Here is a 21,435-nt window from a genome sequence, read left to right on the forward strand (position 1 = left end):
TGAGAAAAGAATATTGCTCTAAAGTGGAAGGCATTACTTAGGTCAAGCACACATGAGCACTCATTAAATACTGAGGAATTTCTGAAAGTTGTAAAAAAGAAAAGAAAACCACTTTTTTCTTCAGCAAAACAAAGTGTTCGGAGATCAAGGTGCCAATTAACTAACTTTGCCACTGATGAGTGGTTAATACTGGGTAAGACTCCATCCTTCAGAATAGGGAAACAATGAGATTTTGCTCTGGCTAGAGAATAGGACAAAAGCCAGGTTTGATTTTGTTTTGTTTGGCTATTGACAAATCTACATAATACAGATAGGAATGCAGAAGTGGGGTGCAGAGGGCTCTTTGAATTGTGTGCAGTTAAGTGAGCATTTCTCTGTCATAGGTACAGATAATTATTAACAATAAAAAGATTGTTGTTGTTAGTCCTTTTCCACTCTTCAAGATCTCATATGGGGTTTTCTTGGCAAATATACTGGAGTGGTTTGCTATTTCCTTTTGCTCATTTTACAGATGATGAATCTAAGGCAAACAGGATAAGTGACTTGCCCAGGGTCATATAGCTAGTAAGAGTCTGAGGCCAAATTTGAACTCAGGTCTTCTTGACTCCAGGTCCAGCACTATATATACTGTACCACCTAGCTGTTTTGGTTATCGTCAAATTATCCTGTGAACTGCAGGATGTAGGATTAGGTATAGATCTAGAGCTATTATTTCATTGGTAGAAGGAAATTCCCAGTGAGAAACATCTTTTGCCAATTCAGGTCAGCACTTCTTCTGCAACTTACCAAAATTATCTAGAGCAGGGACATCAAGCATTATTATAACCCACAACCAAATTAAAATACAATTGGGAAATGCATAACAAAATAAATAGAATAAAACAAAGATAATACATTTAAAAACTAAGTCGATATGCTGCTAGCAGAGATCTTATATACTGGTTATATGGACACACACACCCCTTTTAATTTGAGTTAGAAACCACTAACCTAGAATGATTAAATGACTTTCCCAGAGTCACAAAACCAGTATGTGTCACAGGCTGAATTTGAACTTGTCTTGCTGGCTCTAGGACCAGTTCTCTATCAACTACGTTAAGGGTTGGCAAACTATGGCCCCTGGGTCAAATCCAGCCATTTGTGAACCCTTGAAAAAACAGATCACCTGGTGGTTGCAAATTGATGACTCGTGCACTGTTTCACACAGTCCATGAGGAGATATTAAATTCTCAAACTTGTGAAATGCAGAAATGGAGAGAGAACAAATCTGCCGTGACAAAGTATACTGTGAGCTGCAGATGAGCTGCCTTCTCCATCTTCTGGATAGGAACAAACAATGGAGATTTTCTTTATATTTTCCCCTCCTCTCCTCTCCCTGCCTTCACCTCCCCACTTTATTTCTCCTGATTAACACTTAGGGCTGGCTTAGAAAACGGTTGTAGGGGAAAATTCCTGTGTTTTTGAGTTAGGGTAGAGGACATGGTGATGCTTTCTCATTCCTGATACTGAGGTGAGTAGGAAAGGAAGAGATGCATCTTCCACTCATATCCATTTGCATTCGGTTAGTTTTAAATTCCTTGACATGTTAAGAGCTGCTATGATGCATAAATATGTATACATATATAAAAATATACTTTTAGATTTATGCATATATATGAAACATCTTTTTTTATTTCTTTGGGATCTAGGCCTAGTGTTAGTACTGAGTCAAAGGATATATAGGCAAAGTTTAGTGACTTATGATATATAGTTATAAATTGCTTTCCAGAATGGCTACACCACTTTGTGGCTCTACCAACAGTATTAGAGGGCCTAATTTCATCAAAGCCCCTCCAAACACTGACATTTTCCTCCAATCTTATGGTTGTGAGGTAGCAGCTTGTAGTTGTTTTAATTTACATATTCCTAATTATTAGTGATTTGAAGTGCTTTTTTTTTAATTTCTGGGAATAAATTGGGTTTCTTCCTCTGCAAATGACTGTTCATATACTTTGACCATTTATCACCTAGGCAATGGCTCTGTTTCTTATACATTTGAAATGCACATATGTACACATCTTGGAAATGAGAACTTTGTCAGAAAAAATTGCCATAAAGACTTTTTTCCAATATTCTAAAAAAATAATGTGGAAAAAATAAAATAAAAATTCCACAGCCATAGCAAAGACTTTTCCCCCAGTTACCTTAATTTTAATCACATTAATTTTGCATGAAGAGCTTTCACCTTTTCCTAATTTTACATGAACTCTTAGGAAAATATTTTAAAAGAGGCAGCCTATTTTAGTTGAATGTGTTAAATTAACTTGATTTGCCCTGATTCTCAATTTGTTTTCTACAATTCTTGCATTACTTAAAAGCTTAACTTTTATTGTGTCATGTTAGCCAGAAAATTCCATTTTGAATTCAAAAATTGAAATTCTATTTGACTGCTAGAAAAAATAACAGCTTCAGGTGATTTTTAAATACTCTTTTGCTAGGACAAATTACATTTTAAAAATTGCCTGATAAAATCAGAAGTAAATGGAATACTATTTCATTGAATGCCACATCCTGAACTTAAACCTTTGGGGATTTGTATTTGATTCACTTCATTGCTATTGATTTACCAATGTGAGGAAGAAGACTTCTCCCAATTTGGTGTCCAAGCAACATGACTAGGACATGACTGAAAACAACTGACTAACAATAAAAAAAAAAAACAACAAAAAACATTTTACCAACTAACGCAGATTATCTTCTTTTTTTTCTTTTTCCAGTCATAGTCAAAGTGGAAGTGGAGGTAAGATGAATATTTTTAATGGTCCTTTTTTTTTTTTTTGGGTAGCATGCCACCTATACTTAAACCACCCTGGCAAGCACTTAATCCCATTGCCTGGCCCTTACCACTCTTGTCTTGGAACCAATACACAGTATTGATTCCAAGATGGAAGATAAGGGTTTTTTGTTTTTTTTTAAAACAGGAACCATTGGAATTAGGTTCATAATTCTGGGATCTTCCACAAATCACTTAACCCCTTAGAGTATGTTTTCTCAAAAAATGAGGATAATAATAAAGAAACTATCTTTCTAATACGGCTATAGTGAAGTGACATTGGTATGACACATGAAGTACTATGTAAATATGAGCTAATGTTACTTTCAAACTAGTTAAGTTGTACTTAAATTTACACGTACTCCTTATCTGAGACTTAATAGCAATTTAAAATGGTAAAAATCTCTGGGGTATTTAAGACAAGGACATAAACATCACATACAGTTAAAGTTTATTTCTTATCAAAGCTTTGGCAAAAGTTTTGCTATGGGGAAAGGGTCTAGACCTGTGAGTTCATTGGCATAGGGAGCTCCCAAGCGAGGCAAGTGCCTCTACCAATCCAATCTGTCATCTTCTCCACAATTTATCATCCCAGAGACCTTCCTAGAGCACTGACAGGTTAAATGATCTGCACAAAGTCACAGAGAACATGTCAGAAACAGGACTTGAGCCGGGTCCTTCAGGTTTGAGATTAGCCTTATCTGGTCTAACATAATCATAATATAATATAAATAAAAATTTAAAATTAATAAGAAATTTTTTTCTCCCATAAAAATCAAGGAATGTTCCCAACTCAAGGGGATGAAATTTATGATGGTATTGAAGAAGATGATGATAATGGGTAAGAATATCATATTTACTGTTTGTATTTCTCACTGAAAATTGTAATGTTTTTAAAATAGTTATTCTTGATATTCCATTAGTAAAAAAGAGACAAAAGAGTAGACATTATATAATCAAGGAATAATCATTTAAATATATTAACTGAACAAAAAATGACATTTTTACACTCATCAGTAGGAGTAAATCAGATACTGTAATTATACTATACTTCATTCTACTAGAATTTCCTTTTCTATTTGAAGGAGTTCAGAAAGATCACTGAAGTGAAAGAATAGAAGGATAAAGAAGAGTGATAAGTACTATTATATGCATTTAATTCAATGACAATTTATTTTGTACCTAATATGTACAAAAAAATAAACCTAGTCAACTGGGAGTAGAAAGATAATTATAATCTAGAATAGTAAAACTTAACCTTTTTGGTCTCAGAACCCTTTTACACTCCTAAAAATTATTGAGGACCTCTTCCAAAGAGCTTTTCTTTATCTGGATTTTATCAATAAGGCAGCTAAGTGGTGTAATGGACAGAGTGCCAAGGAAGATTTAGCTTCCTAAAAACAAATCTGGCTTCAAACACTTACTAACTGTATGGCCTTGGGCAGGTCATTTAACTCTGCCTCAGTTTCTCTTCTTTAAATGAACTGGAAAAGGAAATAGCAAACTATTTCAGTATCTCTGCATATATATATATATACATATAAGCATATATATATATACATATATATGTAGAGAGAGAGACAATATATATGTCACAAAGAGTTAGATATAACTAAAAAAATACCTGAACAAAAAAATCTATCGATATCAGTTAAATGCATTATCTATTAACTGTCATATTTATTTACTGCAATTGAAAGTATTATGAAAATAATTTTGATCTGGAGAACCTCCCTGAAAAAGAAGTTCCTGGGCAATACTTTGAGAACTACTGACTCCTAAAGAACATGGAAGACTATGTTCTTAAAGACCTCGCTGTATAAAGGGGGAGAAGTAGGGAAAGATTTGTATGTAAATAACTATATTATTAGATAAATTACTATAAAGAATTTGAAAAAGGAAGTGCGGTACAGTGGAAAGAGCACTAGTTCTAGGTTTAAAGGACCTAGATTCTTGCAACTTGTGTGACCTTGGTTAAGTCATTTAACATCCCTGTCCCTCAGTTTCCTCATTTGTAAAAATAAGGAGGTTGAATTTGGTGGCTTCTGAGATACCTTCCAGCTCCATCTAGATCCATGAACCTCTTTCCGTCATAAGATCACTTTCACCATCAGGGAGCAAATGATGGCTCCATCAAGGAAAGCTTCTTTGAAGGGGTTTTAAAGAAGGAGACCTCAGTAGCCAAAGATTAGTTGAGAATGGAGGATAAAGGGAAGGAATTCAATTTCAGAGATAGCAAACAGCCTAGCAGAGACATAAGCTAAGAATGATAAATGGAAGATAGTCATTTTTTCCAAATAACTGGATCACTAACTTCTTATTTCTCATGAAACATTTAAAAGTCACAATAGTATTACAAATATCACAGTAAAATAGGAAGAAAGTAGTTTAAAAACTTCCTGATGTTTATGATGTAGATAACATGTAACAAAAGTAGTAAGGTCCTCTTATCTGTAGTTTTGCTTTCCACAGTTTCAGTTATCTAGTCAACCAAAGTGTGGGAAGTCTGCCAGTGAAAGCAGCCTGCTCCAGTCTCTTCCGCTTCCACTTTTGCTTTTTTTTTTTCAAGGCTATTTTTTGGGGCAGGGGATAGGAAGCCATGGATTGTGGAGCCAAGGGGCAAGAGCGGAGAGAGACCACCTATATATGGGAGTCAGCAGGTGTTCATTTATCTCCAGTTTCAGCCATTCGTTAGGTCTTGAAATAAATCCCCTGCAGATGGGGAAGCCAATTGCACTTTACTTTTCCTGGGTTGAAATACCCTTTTGTAAATGTTTTAAATTGAGTATTCAAGGATTCAGAGCTAGAAGGGATCTTGGAATCATCCATTTCACCCCTCATTTCACATTTGAAGCAACTGTGGCCCAGAGAAATGAAGTAAATTATAATCTCTTAGTATTGACTTTATATCATAGAGCAAACCAAAATGGGCACATTTAAAACTTAACATTGACTTAATTTCATATTTTGAAAACTGGAAGAAAACTCAGTGAATAGACAGAATGACCAACACAGCTGGGAGCAATTCTCAAGCAAACTCATCAAAGTAACTCCATTTCAAGGATTTATCTCTAAGAGGACCTTCAAGGTCTCTCTTTCTCTCTCTTTTTTTTTCTTTTGTAAAAGTACTAGAGTATCTATAGGTTTTGGGCCTGGATATAATTGAGCCATAAGTAAGGAATTTTTTTCAACTAATCTCAAAATCGCAGTAAAAGCAAATGCATATTTTTAGCAAGCCTAACATTGGCTGGTTTTAATTCTCTTGTTCCAGGTATCAAAACAATGATATTCCAAAAGCATGCACAGCTCTCTTTTTATTTTTTTTCTTTCATCTTTAAGATAATATGATAAGATAGAAAACGCATTGTATTCAGAATCTGAAGATCCAGGTTTGAATCCTGAATCTGTTACTTACTACTTTTTTTTCTGGCTACTTTTTTTGTTCTCGACCAAGTTCTTCTGTAAGAGTCAGTTTCTCCACCTGTAAAATAAGAGAGTTTTGTGGTCGTTTGTTCATTTCAGTAACATCTGACTCTGTGATGCCATTTGGGACTTTCTCCACAGAGGAACTGGAGTGTTTTGCCATTTCCTTTTCTAGCTCATTTTATCAATGAAGAAACTGAGGCAAACAGGATTAGGTAACTTGTTCAGGGCCACATAGCTAGGAAGTATCTAGACTAAATCATCTCTAATGTCCTTTTTTTTTTTTTTTAGCATTTATTAATAATCATTTTTAACATGATTACATGTTTCATGCTCCTATTTTCCCCTTCACCCCCCGCACTCCCCCCACCCATGGCCGACGCACTTTTCCACTGGTTATGTCATGTGTCCTTGATCAAGACCAATTTCCCAATTGTTGGTGGTTGCATTGGTGTGGTAGTTTTGAGTCCACACCCTCAATCATGTCCGCCCCGACCCATGCGTTCAATCTAATGTCCTTTTAATTTTAAATGTCACAATTATAGGCATTGGTTCTTTTAAGGAGTGCATGAGTCACATGAATGTCTGAAGGAAATTATAACCCTGCCTAAGGATTTTAGAATGTTTATAATCAAAGGAACTATTACATAAATCCAAAGATATTATGGATTGTTTGCTGTCTGAATTTTGACCCCTAATCAATAAAGTATGAATGATGAAGGCATCTGAATGTCAACTCAAACATCTTTACAGTTCAATGATTGCATTCTGATCAATGCATGCATGCTCCAAAGCTCCACGCTACAGGTCGAAGAGAAGAGTAATCCATGGACCTGGGGGATTTTGAAGATGTTAAAGGGAAAAGATGACAAAAAGAAAAGTATACGAAAGAAATCTAAAGACACTGAGTCAGACAGTAACGAAGACGTAGCGTAAGAGGCAGTCAACCAAATGCCGTGTACAATAATGACACTAATATTAATCCAATGCTACTAATGTTTTCATAACCAAGTAACCACATAAGCAAATTCATGTTTTTGAAAAAAAATTTCCTAACATGTTCTCTGTAATTAATCATCACCATTTTCTTCCCTTTTTTCCTTTCACTCATAAGTTCACTACCTAAGAGACCATATTTTTTATAAAACATATTTTGCTTTCCCCACACACAGTAAGAGTATACATGAAAACAGCTCCCTGTTATATTGTGTGCACAGCTCAGGTACAACATCAAGAGGCTGTATTTCCTTACTTAAGTAATGGACTGATTGCTTTTAGACTGATAGCTCCAGAACACTTTCTCTTTTAGTCATTAACTTGCTAGTTATGTATGAAATAAATAATTCAATCCAGACCTTTTTTTATTGACTACTAAGCAGTGAATCACATGCTAAAATGAAGGATATCACATTTAAAGACATTTAGAATTTCAGTTTCTATTACTTTTTAAATTATCTATTTCTTCAGCACTGTACTTTAGATAAAAGAAATAAGGCTTTATCTTAACAAGAACCAAAGAAGTGAGAGTCTTTCTTTCCCTTTTCCCATAAAACCACAGGTGGAAAAGCCTTCTATCTAAATTTAAAGATGATAAACAATGTTCCCTTGTAAGGATAGCCTTTACTGGGGGCAGCTAGTTGGCTCAGTGGATTGAGAGCCAGGCCTAGAGACCAGAGACTAGGTTCAAATCTCACCTTAGACACTTCCTTGCTGTGTAACCCTGGGAAAACCATTTTACTCCCATTGCCTAGCCCTTTCTGATCTTCTGCCTTATAACCAATACAGAAGGTAATGGTTTAAAAGGAAAAAGGATAACTTTTGCTTCAGAAGTCTCAAAATAGATTTACTATATACATCTCAAAAACCTATTCGGTCTTCCAAAACAGTTCATCACATGTCACCAGGAAATGAGTTTAGAAAGTTCTATAAAAAATGATAGTTCATCTTTGATAAACAGAACACTTAAAATTTCTAGAAAAAAATGAAATCTTCACTATATCACTTAAAAATAAACCACATCACAGGAGGTATTGCTCTATCTTTTAACCACTTTATACTGATTTCACATCACTTTTAAATTTATGATCTCTCACTGGGTAAAATGGACATTCCCCTCTTGATCACCATTTTTCCTGTATTGTGCTAAAGAGTTGAAATTCATGTAGTAAGAAAAACTTGCATTATTTCCTTTGATTTGAAATTCTGCTTTTTGTAGATCCAATCAATGTTGAACCAGAGTTTTAGGATAATAATCAGCTTGGAACTTGACCAAAAGATCTATTCAACTCAATTTACCATAACCATGCATGTGGCTAAGTGATTCAGTGACAACCCAGAAATACTGGTCCCTTTGGTCAGACCATATGGCCTTGCCTTCTGGTTAAATGAAGAGACAAATTCATAGATTTATTTGTTTTTACTCAACTGTTTTTTGGTCAGTGATCTAAATATGACCTTGAAGTTGTCTTAGCTATCTTGGTTCAATGCAGACTTCCAAATGAAACCCAAGTTTCATGGTAAAGGTTGGGTCTCATTGAAGGAATGGAAGACGAGAGGGGAATGGCTGTCCATCAGTTAATTACTGAAAGCCTCCTGGCTATCACTTATTCATGTGTACTCTAAATAATAAGAAAATATTTGAATTCAGATATTAATGTGATTGTAAATACTTTTATTTTTTTCTAGTTTCCCTTCTCCTCCAAAGCAGCTTGGATTGGGTGAGTAGAAATAATGTGTTGTTTATCTTGTTTCTTGCTCCATAATGCTAATCTGAGAGGAGGAAACTTGGATTCCAATCTTGGCTCTGCCATGACACACTCTTTGGTCTTTAAGCCAAGTTTCCTTTAACTTTGCTAGGCCAGTTTCTTCATCAGTTAATTGTCAGTTGAACTAGATTATCTCAAAGATCCTCAATTCTAAAAATGTATGATCTTTGGTCTGTGCTCATGTATGTGTTTTAAAAGACCTGCTTTAAGTAAATAAATGAGTGGATGGATGAATGAATGAAAGGAAAGCATTTACTAAGGACTTACTATATGCCAAGGTCTATGCTAAGAACTGGGAATAAAAGTAAGAAAAGCTAGATAGTTTCAGCTTTTAAGGATCTCCCACCCTAACTGGAAAAGATAATACATTAAAAGAAATGACAGCTGCAGAACAGATGGAAAGGCCCCTCGTTTCACACCAGTAGATTAGTGCCAGCACTTCTGGACATAGGGTAGATGATAAGTCCCGCTGGTCCTTTATCTCTTAGAAAGGCAAAGAATTATTGATACCAATCTCATTCAAGCCCTATCACATTCAAGCAGCCTGGAGCTGGGGGCATGAGACAAGAGGCAAAGGGAGTTCTGGGTACTAGGCCAGGGGTCAGATAATGCAAAGAAGATAGGGGATATTAGCATAGCTTGTAGTATTCTAGGTTTTTTCCAATCTAGCCAGAGCTCCTCGTGATGAATGATTTTTCTGTGAAATAGTCACATTCAAATATTCTATGACTTTTTTAGAGTCTAGATAGAAAAAAAAGTGCACTGTCTAAAATATCAAGGCAAACACAGGATAGTATGGCATTTATTTTCCTAACATAATAATTGAAAAGTACTCAATTCCTTGGAAATATTTAAAGCAGTGAGTTGATCATTGTATCTGAATCTATAATTTTCAGAGACACTCAGAAGTCTCAGCATCCCAGAAACCAATGGCTGTATCAAATGTAATGATTATAATGATCTAGGTAAAGATATATCCCAAAACCAAAAAGATTAAAAACACAGAGAATATAGAGGAAGTGATTAAACACATCATTACTTGAAATATTCTTAAGGCATTTTTCATCCTTCCCCAGCCCAAGGATGGCTCAACAAGCATTTATTATCAACAAATACATATATATTTGTATATTCTATGTACAAAGCACAGTACACTGGTGATAACCAAGAGAAAAATAAAACAGACCTAGGTATTTAAAGTGCATACATTTTCATAGGGATACAAAATACATATAGAAAATTAAATACAAATCATATGCAAAATAATTAAAATTAATTTCAAAGGGGATACAACACTAAGTAGGAGTGGAAGGGCTGAGAAAGGCCTCCCATAGGAGGTGGCACCTGAACTGGGCTTTGAAAAGCTGGGGATAAAATAAAAATATATACATTTTCATGATTTAAGGACCTGTGATTTGTGACTACAGATCACAATCCCTACTCACTTTCATGGATGGTCTTTGCAATTAATTGTAGTTTAAAAATAAATAAATTCAGCATGTGGAATCCAGCAATGTAATGGTGAACTTTGCTAAACTTAACCAAGCTGGTTCTTAGACAATAGACATACCCTCTGCTGATGGGTCCATACACAAAGCTTTTCTAGTTTGAAAAGGAGCTGAGAGGGTTTGGCTCTGCTGACATAGCCTTGAGATCCTAGAGTCACTTTGGGGCTAGAGTGGGGCTTCAGGGTAAGATCCTGGTGAAGGATTACAAGCTCATTAAAAACAAAAGCATTTTAGAATATTTTGGGGGTGCTGTTTTGTATTCTTCCACCATGAACACATGTAAAAATCATACTGGAAACCTTCCAAAGTAAACATGTTTTAGTGCATTTATGAGAATCCCAGAGGACCAAAAATAAAATTTGTGGCTGCTTATAAAGGAATCACACAGTTGATAAATATATATTAAGCATCTACTGTGTTCAAGGCACTATGGTCCTTTGAATATCATCGTCCAGATTTCCCAGTTCTTGCTGTAAAGGATCCTTTTAGGAATTCTTTTTTGCAGAATCACCTCATTTGAACAGTGTATATAATAATCGTTCTTTAACATCACTCTTTGGACCTTGACCCCAACTCACTTAAAGTAAAAGCACCCACAGAGGATTAACAAGGATAAGGGAGAAATGTCCATCATCAGCTGACTGGATACAAAGGAAGATAAAGCAATGAAAAAAACATGTGAGATCATACCACTTCACATAAAATCACCTTTTTTTTTCTTTTTTTAAACCCTTACCCTCTGTTTTAGCATTAATACTGAGCATCTGTTCCAAAAATGAAAAGCGATAAGGATTAGGCAGTTGGATTTAAGTGATTGCCCAGGATCACACACTTAGGAATTGTCTGAGGCTAGATTTGAACCCAGAACCTTCCATCTCCAAGCCTGATTATCCACTGAGCCACCTTGCTGCCCCCAAAACAGTTTTTCTAACAATCCCATGCCTTATTATTTCCTATATTGGTAGTGACTTACTCATTTGGGATGAATGATTTTTTGCATATTAGGATGACAAAATCAATAGATAAACAAGCACTTACTGAGTGCTTACTATATGCCACTTGCCATGCTATATGTCAATTATTTCATTATGGAGTAAAAGCTAATGGCTCAAATAACAGATCAGTTTATGAGGCAAGAACAATAATTTGGACTAAGGACCTATTCTAGATAAAACATATTAGTCCCCCAAATTCCACAGCTGCCTTTCCTTCAAAGTCCCCTCCTCCATTGTTAATGCCCAGCATTCCATTCAACTCAATCAACATTTGTATGGTGTTGACTCTGAGCCTGGCAATATGTTGGCTTCACTACCAATGCCTTGCCTCTGATTGCATTCAGGCATCCTAACCTTCATCCAAGTTGTGAAGAGAGACTTAGTTAGACATGGCATTCAATGAATCAATCAGCATGCATTTCTTTTCAAATCTTTACTTTCTCTCTTAGTATCAGTTGTAAGACAGAAGAGTGGCAAGGGCTAGGCAATTTAAGTGACTTTCCCAGGATCACACAACTAAGACATGTCTGAGGCCACATTTGAACCCATGCTCTCTTGACTCCAGGCTTGGTGCTCTATCGACTGCCCTAGCTAGCAATGCCCCAACAACCATTTATTAAACATCTACTACATGCCAGCCCAGAGATATAAAAGCGAGACAGTCTCTGCCTCCTAGAAGCTTAGCTGTTTACTGGTTGTCCATGGAATCAGAGAAGGAGTCACAAGGAATTTGATTTTATCTCTATCCCCACTGGGTGTGGTTGGCCAGGTTCTACTACCCTTTGGAAATGCCCTCAAACAAGAGGAAAATGTCACAGGTTGCATTCTTTCAAAATGATACCAACCCAGCACCAAATCTCTATTTTATTTAAGCCCCAACCTTCCAGCTTAGAATGGATGCTCTAATTATTGGTTCCAAGACAGAAGAGAAAAAAGGTCTAGGCAATGGGGGTTAAGTGACTTACTCAGGACCACACAGCTAGTTAGTGTCTGAGGTCACTAGTCCTGGCTCTCAATCTACTGAGCCACCTACTGGCCCTCAAGTCTCTATTTCAAAATTCAAACTAATTCTTTTTCTGCTCCATCTCTCTTTTCCTTTGTGTTTTGTTAGATGTAGGAGATGAAGTCTATGATGATGTGGATTCATCTGACTTCCCTGCTCCACCCATTGAAATCAGGTAAGAAAAACAAGTTTTCTAGTTCTATTGCCAATGGAATTTTTAAAATATAGGGCATCCCAAAAGTCTTAGTGTGTTTACATACTATTAAAACTTAATTAAATTAATAAGGGAAATTTTAGACTAGAATTCAAGAAAATTCTGAAGAAAATAGCAATAGTCATTGGAGTCAAATTTATAATAGAAATGAAATGAATATTCTGAATCCACCACTTTATGCAATTCTATATTATATATGTAAAAGAAGCCCATTGTATGAAATTATCCATTTATTATACATAAAAATTAATCCAAAACTCTTAAGGCTTAAAACCACGCTAAGATTTTTGGGACATCTGGGACAAGTAGAGGACACGGCTGGAGACTAGACTTATTCCTTTTACTTAGCCGTGTTCTGATTATACTTACTGTATTACTGCCCTATCTAGAGTTTCCTGTCTGAACCCCTTGGCTTCCTTCTTGTTCCGCTGCCTCTCCCCATGCTGCCATTCATCCCCTTAGCTCCTGAACAGTTGTTTCTTTCTCCAGCCCTGGTCCAACATACCATCATCATATCAGTACATTGTAGCATCCAATGTGTCCTATCCACTGAGCTCCCTGACTCTCGTTTTGTTCTACTCTCTAATCTACTTTGTAACTTTTTTTTAAACTGTTACCTTCCATCTTAGAATAAGTAGTAAGGGGCAACCAGGTGGCTCAGTGGATTGAGAGTCAGGTCTAGAATCGGGAGGTCCTGGGTTCAAATCTGACTTCAGACATTTCCTAGCTGTGGGACCCCAGGCAAGATGCATAACTCCCATTGCCTAGCCCTTACCAATACACAGTCTTGATTCTAAGATGGAAGGTAAGAGTTTAAAAAAAAAAAAAGAATCAAGACTGTGTATTGGTTCCAAGGCAGAAGGAGCAGTAAGGACTAGGCAATGGGGGCTATGCATCTTGTGTGGGGTCCCACAACTAGGAAGTGTCTGAGATCAAATTTGAACCCAGGACCTCCCATCTCTTGACCTGGTTCTCAATCCACTGAGCCACATAGCTACCCTGACTCTATAACTTGTGATTTAGTACTCAATCACCCTGTTCTGGCCACCACTATGTTCCACAAATTCTTTTCTTTTTTAAAAAGCACAGAGGCCCCCAATAGGAACCATCTCTTAGTCAACCATGTCTATTATTCACAACAAGAAGAAAAAAAAGCAGTGTTTGCTTGCTGTTATAAGATCATTCTTGTGGAATAGGAAATTAATGAGGGAAATTTTAGGTTAGAATCCAAGAAAAACTTGAAGAAAATAACAGTAGCTAATAGAGTAAGATTTCCAATGAAAGTGAAATCAGATATTCTAATATTACCACTTCCTGCCACTCCATATAATATACATAGAAAAAGCTCCATTGTAATACAGCATCCACTTTCTAGCACAGAAATTAATCCAGCATTGGAGAAACTGATCCAGCACTGTAGCACTCTGCCAGAAAAATGTAATCTATTCTGTTTGCACATGAAACATTTTCAAGATTCCATGCTAACCCTGAAAATTCTTTTTGACATTCCCACTTATTTGCCAAGAACTATTCAGCTGTGGAAAAGATGGAAGTTTAACTCAAGGCCAAATTTTGTTTTGTTTTGTTTTAACTGCTGCTATGCAGTTCTGACCAAGCCAAGTTCCAGAAGAGATTAACTGGAGAATTAAGGCAGAATCTTCAATCATCAAGAATTGTTACAGTTTAATTTATATGTATGAAAATTAGTTATGTTGTGTTGTTTTTTGTTGTTTTTTTTTTTTTTGGTCCAGACCTCAGAGGTCATCAGTACAGGGATCTCTCAGTATGGAAACTCCCTCTACCAAAATAGAGAAGCAGCTACTCAGCAACTGATAGTCTTGGAGACTTCTCTAGGGACACTGAGAGATTAAGTAAATTGTCCAAGCTTACACAGTCAGTATTTGTTACAGGTCAAACCCAAATCTTACTGATTCCAAGGCCAGCTCTCTATCCATGGTACCCTCTCTGCCTCTCATGTTGTGATTATAAAGGAGAAAAGATGTAGCAGCCAATTCTTTTATAACAGAAAAGCCTTTGCTCTCTTAAAATAGGAAAGCAAAGACTTTACACTAGAAATAAAAATATTTCAAGTATCTGAGGAAGGAAAAAAATACAAACAATATGGTCAATTTGTCTGTGCATTATTTAAAAAAAATTAGGGGCAGCTGGGTGGCTCAGTGGATAGAGAGCCAAGCCTGGAGAAGGGAGGACTTGGGTTCAAATTTGATCTCAGACACTTCTTAATTGTATGATCCTGGGCAAGTCACTTAACCCCAATTGCATAGCCCTTTCAATTCTTCTGCCTTGGAACTAATATTTAGTATCAATTCTAAGACAGAAAGTTTTTTTTTTAATAACTGCAGGTCTTTTCTTTGGGGTTTTGTGAACACATGGCTAATGCCAAATGAGAAAGAAAACCTGACCATCGTAGAATCCGAAGCTATTCAGGCACAGATAAAGTTTATGTAAGCCGTCCCCTAAAAATAAATATCTAAGAGAATATATTATGAAACCAAAATTGGACCAAAAGTTTCCATAACCTCTACCAGTACTCTGTCCAGTGTTTAATAAACCTCACTATCAAACTGAAATTTTTTAAATGAGTGTTAAAAACAAAAATAAAGTAAAATAATAACTCACCATCATGAAGTAAGTTTTCATTTCTAACGGTTTCTACTAACACTGTTTTGGCTTCTTACTTCATCCTGTGTTCTGTAGACTAAATAAGAAACATTTAGTCACCACTGTATATGATCACAGGATCCTCATTCTGGAGCCCTAAGTGAACTTAGAGCTCAACTTGCCTAACCTCCTCCTCATTTTATAGCTGAAGACACTGAGGCCCAGAGAACTTAAATCCGAAGTGTAAAAAAACAAACAAACAAAAAAAAACCTTTGGATTTTGTTTCTCCAGGCCAGGAAGCCAGATTCAAGTTTCAAACCATATCAGAAACATCTTCCTATCTTTAAGCATTACTTATTTTCTGAATTTATAAAAAACTTTAATGACATCTTGACTAGGAAAGGAAGTTAGCTGTTTTATAGGCTTACAGAACTAGAAAGGACCCCAGTGGCTAAATCTAATCCCTTTGTTTGGCACATAAGAAAGATGAGGTACAGAAAGGCTAAATGACTTGCCCTTGGTAGTAAACGTCATAGGTGAAATTTTAACTGAGGTCCTCTGACTCCAGAGACAGTATTCTTTTATGCTTTCCCACATTCATATAGTCAGAGGAAAGAATAACAAAAGATGGACTGTGTGTCACACTGGCACCCCCAAATATTCATAACCAGAGGAGGGACAGCTAGGTGTCTTAGGAGATTGGAGGTCCTGGATTCAAATATGACCTCAGAAACTTCCTAGTTGTGTGGCCCCGGACAAGTCACTTTACCTCAATTGTCTAGTTCTTACTATGCTTCTGACTTGGAACTGATACTAAGACAGAAGGTAAAGGTTTAAAAAAAAAAACAAACCTTAGTAAATTCTCCAAATTTTGGGTAGCTACCTTATTGAAGATTTATAGAACTGGATATGAGTCACACAAGATGGCAAGAAATGAATGGCATGTCATCTGCACTTATGGAGAGATCATGGATACATTAGCTATTGAAACACAAAACTCTTCATCTTTTCTAGTGTTCACTCACATTTTAATACTATTCAGATTTATTTCAAATATATTTACAGAGCTAATCTGAGTATGAATTCCCACTGGCTGTAAATAGGGCCCCATAAGGCAAGCAAGAGACACTAACTATGGAAGAGAACTGGAGAAAGAGAGGTCCCTGGCCTTCCTTCCCAAACATGACTTACAATGGCAAGATTCAAAATGAAGCATCAGGAATATTTGAAAAAATGTATTTTAATGGAATCTATTATTACACAGATAAAGAGAAACTTTATATCTATACACTTAATAAATTTGTTTAGTTGTTAATAAGGAGTTTGCATAAGAGGGCTTGCAAAAATCACATTTCTTCCCCACCTTCCTTATTTAGCCCTAGAGCCATTTCTTTGGACTTTTAATTACTTCAGCATAGTTCAGGTAGAATATATAAAAGATATTGCCTAGTGAGTGCTATGTTCCTCATCCCCCATCAACCCAGTGTAGTCATTTCCTGATAAATAATTACCAAATCAAAACACCAAAAAATAAAGTTAGATACAAACATAGAAAAGGCATATGACTTTATTTCCTTCAAGAGTGTTTTATTGTATGTGTGATATGTGTTGTCTTCTAACATGATACAAGCAATATGGAAATATGTATTGCATGAAAGCACTGATATTTCAGACTATTGTTTACTATTGGGGGGGTGGGGAGGCAGGGAGGGGAGGGAGAAAATCTGAATCCTAAAGTGTCAGAAAATAGTCATCAAAAATTATTCCTAAACATAACTGAAAAAAAAAATCAAAGGAAAGGCATGTAAGACAACTGGAGAAAAGAATAAAATAGCCTGATCCAGTAGCTGTGCAGGAATTGTATTTCATCATTCAGAGTAAATTTTTAATAGATTTGTTGCCATTTTATATAACAAAAAATTATTTGATTACTTGGCAATAAGAAGGGAATTAGTTAAAACTTCTCTATAAGGGCAGCTGGGTAGCTCAGTTGGAGTGAGAGTCAGGCCTAGAGACAGGAGGTCCTAGGTTCAAACCCGGCCTCAGCCACTTCCCAGCTGTGTGACCCTGGGCAAGTCACTTGACCCTCATTGCCCACCCTTACCAATCTTCCACCTATGAGACAATACACCAAAGTACAAGGGTTTAAAAAAAAAACTTCTCTATAAACTTGGGCAAATCATTTAACTTCCAGGGCTCAGTTTTCTCATGTCTAAAATGAGTGACTTTGAATTAAATAATGTGTAAGGACATTTTAAGCTATCTCTCCTGTGGTATTATTGATTTCAGTGAATATACTTGATTTCTAAAAGAAAATGGATAATTAAAGTAAAATTTACAAGTATGATGCTATTGCTGATAACATCTTTTTATTGGGCAGATTTTGGTTTATGTAAGTAGTTTTAAGCTTTGATGGAAAGTGCTACTACTCTGTGTGTTCTGGTATTACAGCCCAGGAGTGAACTTTGGCAAAGGCAGGTTAGAAGAGAAAGACCTAAAGAAGTTGAAAAAGCAAGAAAAAGAAGAAAAGGAATTCAAGAAAAAATTCAAAGTAAGTCTTGATTAAATCTCATCAGAATTTCAAAATACTAGTAATTGATGCATAATTCAAAATATCATGCCTTTACCAATTTCTCACAATAACAGTGATATCAATTTACTGGTTTTCTTTTATATCTTTCATACCTCTCTAGTCCCAGTGCAGCAGCTTGGGACTTTGAACATGGTAGATACATAATTAATGCTTATTAAATTGTTTAATTGAATTGAATAGAAACAAGATTTCTGTGCAAAATTGTGCCAATGTTTATGGTTTTTACAACATATTTAGGAAAAATACAAATTAATATCTCTTTTCTTTTCAGTTTGATGGTGAAATTAGAGTCCTCTATACAACTCAAGTGGTGCCTACCTTAACATCTAAAAAATGGGGAACCAGAGATTTACAGTTGAAGCCTGGGGAATCTCTTGAAGTCATACAAAGCACAGATGATACAAAAGTTCTGTGCAGGAATGAAGAAGGCAAATGTAAGTCATTGTACTATGTATTATATCCCATTATTGTCTAAGATCAAATAAGAAAATTTCATATAGTTTGTATAGCACAGTGGGTTCTGAATTTGGAGTATACACTAGAAAATAATTTTTTTATTAAATGAATAGACTTAGCTATAAATTATTCCCTTTTAATGATCCATAAAGTAAGGGAATGAAAATAAACAATCTCCAAGTTCTCTTCCAGCTTGGAATCCTATGACCCAAGCCCAGTGTGTATCAAATATATAAATGCAATGACAATTTGATTCTTAAATGTTGAATGCCTTTTGTTCTGACTGGTTATGATTTTTTATAGATTATTTCATATCTGTAATTCCAAAATTTACTATTTTACAAATGTATTTACTTTGATTTAAGTTTTGAGTGGTTATAAATATCAAACCAAATAAAATTATTTTCCCTTTAGGAGTTTTTTAATCTTTTTAAAAATTTTCAGATGAGCTTTTCCCCCAAATGTATAAAGTTTGTTTTGTTGAAAACCAAAGGAGAAGGGCAGTTCAAAGCTCTGTTGCCTACACAGTATTATCTTGGTCAAGAATGGACACCTGCCAAAGATGATGCTAGTGGAGAATAGGCAATGAGGGACTCAGAGAGAGAAAGGATGCTGGAGTTAAGCAAAGAGAACCAATTCTTATTTATGTGAAGTCAGTGCAAAACAACCTCTGAGGTACCTTTCAAGGCTGAGACTCTGTGACTTTATAATTTTGAGAGTTGGCCACCCAGAACACTAATCAAAAGAATCATGTCAGGCTCTTGCTTGCAATTTTAATGAGGAAAGAAGGGTAACTCTGGGATGGGAATTGAAATGATATTCTAGGAATGAGATGGAGAGAGAGTGCAAAGGATTTAGGTGGCTCCTGCTCTTAACAGTATTTCTCTTGCTTCCCTTCCCCCTCAGATTGTTATGAATACATTTGCCATCACAGAATCTTGGGGGAATAGACCCATCAACCTATAACTCAGATTCTCAAAACAACTATTCTCAGTCTATTGGTTCTTAGGAATGTGGGGAAAAAGGATTTTGTCTATGTATTATTACAAAGTGGCAGTCAAGCGAACAGCCGCTCAAGGAAAATTTCAAAGCTTTCAACAGGGACGTCAGCAAATTACCAAAAGCATGCCATCATAAAACATATCTACTTTTCTTATCTGTTTTGTTATTTGTATTTTTCTGTTTCATTTACTTCAGCCAGACAAATTTCCTCTTTACTTACCTGTACTTTTTTGCTGCTCTCACCTCTATTCCTTATTTCCTCCCCAGATCTTACTCTTGGAATATCTCCCAAATCATATCCATTCAATTCACTTTACTTTTATTAAAAATTCAACTATCATCTCAAGAGCTCTGGTAACCATATTACGCTTTTGTGCTCAATATCTAGCCTAAAATGTATAGACCTTAGAAGAATATATTGTTCAAAACCTTTGAGACCTAACCCTAAAGAACTGAAATTTAACTCAATCTAACAAGTCCTATTCACAGATGCATTCCAAAATGAGACTTCATGAGGGTAATAGAATTTCCCAACCTAGAATCAATTAGTGACAAAGCAAAGAGCTTTACAAAGTGAAATCAGAATCGTAAAAACATTGCAATGGTTGGATAAGGAGATCTGATTCTATAGTTGTGCTGGGTAACCCATAATTGAAAGTTGTTCTTTGGAAAGCAAGATTTCTCATAAAAGACTATGTATATTAAGTAAGTTGCTGAACTTGAAGAAAGAAAGACCTAAGTTCAAATTCTGCCTTGGACAGTTACTGGAAGTCATCAACCTCTCAGACCAGTTTAAAAAATACATTTAAGATATTTTATTTTCCAAATTTCATGTAATAATAATTTTCAACATATGTTTTCTGAAATTATAAGACCTAAAGTGTCTCCATTCCTACCATCCCTCCACACTCCTGGAGATGGCAAGCAATTCAGTCTGTTTTACACATATATTATCATGCAAAACATACTTCCATGTTGGTCATTGTTGTAAGAGAATATTCATATGAAACCAAAACACCAAAGTAAAAACACAAATAAATTAATATGAAAAACCATATACTTTGGTCTGCATTCCAGTTTCAGCAATTCTCTGGAGGTGGACAGCATTCTTTGTCATAAGTCTTTCAAAACTAGCCTGGATCATTATGTTGCTGAGAGTAGCTGTCTTTCACATTTGATCATTCCACAATATTGCAGTTACTCTATATAATGTCCTCCTGGTTCTCCTTATTTCACTCTGCATCATTTCAGGTAGGTCTTTCCAGATCTTTCTGACATCATCCTGTTCATCATTCCTTACAGTACAATACTATTCCATCACCATTATACACCACAATTTTTTCAGTCAATTCCCAATTGATGGACATCCCCTCAATTTCTAGTTCTTTGCCAACATAAAAAGAGTTGCTGTGTATATTTTTTTGTCCTTTCCCCCACTTCTCCTTTTTTTTTTTTAAATCTCTGGGATACAGAACTAGCAGTGATATTAAAGGATCAAAAGGTAAAAATATAATTCCAAATTGCCCTCTAGAATGGTTGGATCAGTTCACACTCCATTAACAATTCAGCCCCAGTTTTCTCATCTGCAAAATGGGTATAAAAACAGCACCTACCCTTTTGTAAGGATCAAATGATATATTATAGGTAAAGTGTTGTGCAAACCTTAAAGAACTACATTACTTTCCATTACCATTTTTTAATGGATTACTTGGGATCTTTTAATCCATGTATTTTTATTGATATTATTTCTAGTGTTGCCAATAGCTATTATTAATAATATTAGCTTTTATAAAAAAAAGGCATATTCTCTTTCGGAACTATATTCCCCAGAAGCCTACATGAAGTTCTATGGCAACATTACCAAACACCAGGTGAAAAGTCCTTTTAGCATTTTATGTTGAGCATCTATAGCAACTCTATATTGTAGAACCCAATGCAGGCTGCTGGGAGATGTGCCTGCTTGTATTTACAACTGTAGAGTGTTTTTTAGAAGTTTACAAAGCACCCAAATGTATGGTAATATTTACCTCTCAGTAGGTAT

At 35.7% G+C, this 21,435-nt stretch overlaps 1 protein-coding gene across 1 annotated transcript in view; it reads left to right on the forward strand.

Annotated features, from left to right (window-relative positions):
- Positions 1-21,435, forward strand: part of FYB1 (FYN binding protein 1) — a 135,451-nt gene that overhangs the window by 95,890 nt on the left and 18,126 nt on the right. Inside the window, exons 9-15 of the mRNA XM_044664227.1 lie at positions 2,757-2,779; positions 3,593-3,653; positions 7,030-7,167; positions 8,921-8,952; positions 12,615-12,681; positions 17,795-17,894; positions 18,208-18,370. Coding sequence (XP_044520162.1) covers positions 2,757-2,779; positions 3,593-3,653; positions 7,030-7,167; positions 8,921-8,952; positions 12,615-12,681; positions 17,795-17,894; positions 18,208-18,370 — 584 coding nt within the window. The remainder of the gene's footprint in view (positions 1-2,756; positions 2,780-3,592; positions 3,654-7,029; positions 7,168-8,920; positions 8,953-12,614; positions 12,682-17,794; positions 17,895-18,207; positions 18,371-21,435) is intronic.

The sequence above is a fragment of the Gracilinanus agilis genome, chromosome 1 (assembly GCF_016433145.1).
Source record: "Gracilinanus agilis isolate LMUSP501 chromosome 1, AgileGrace, whole genome shotgun sequence".
NCBI lineage: Eukaryota > Metazoa > Chordata > Mammalia > Didelphimorphia > Didelphidae > Gracilinanus > Gracilinanus agilis.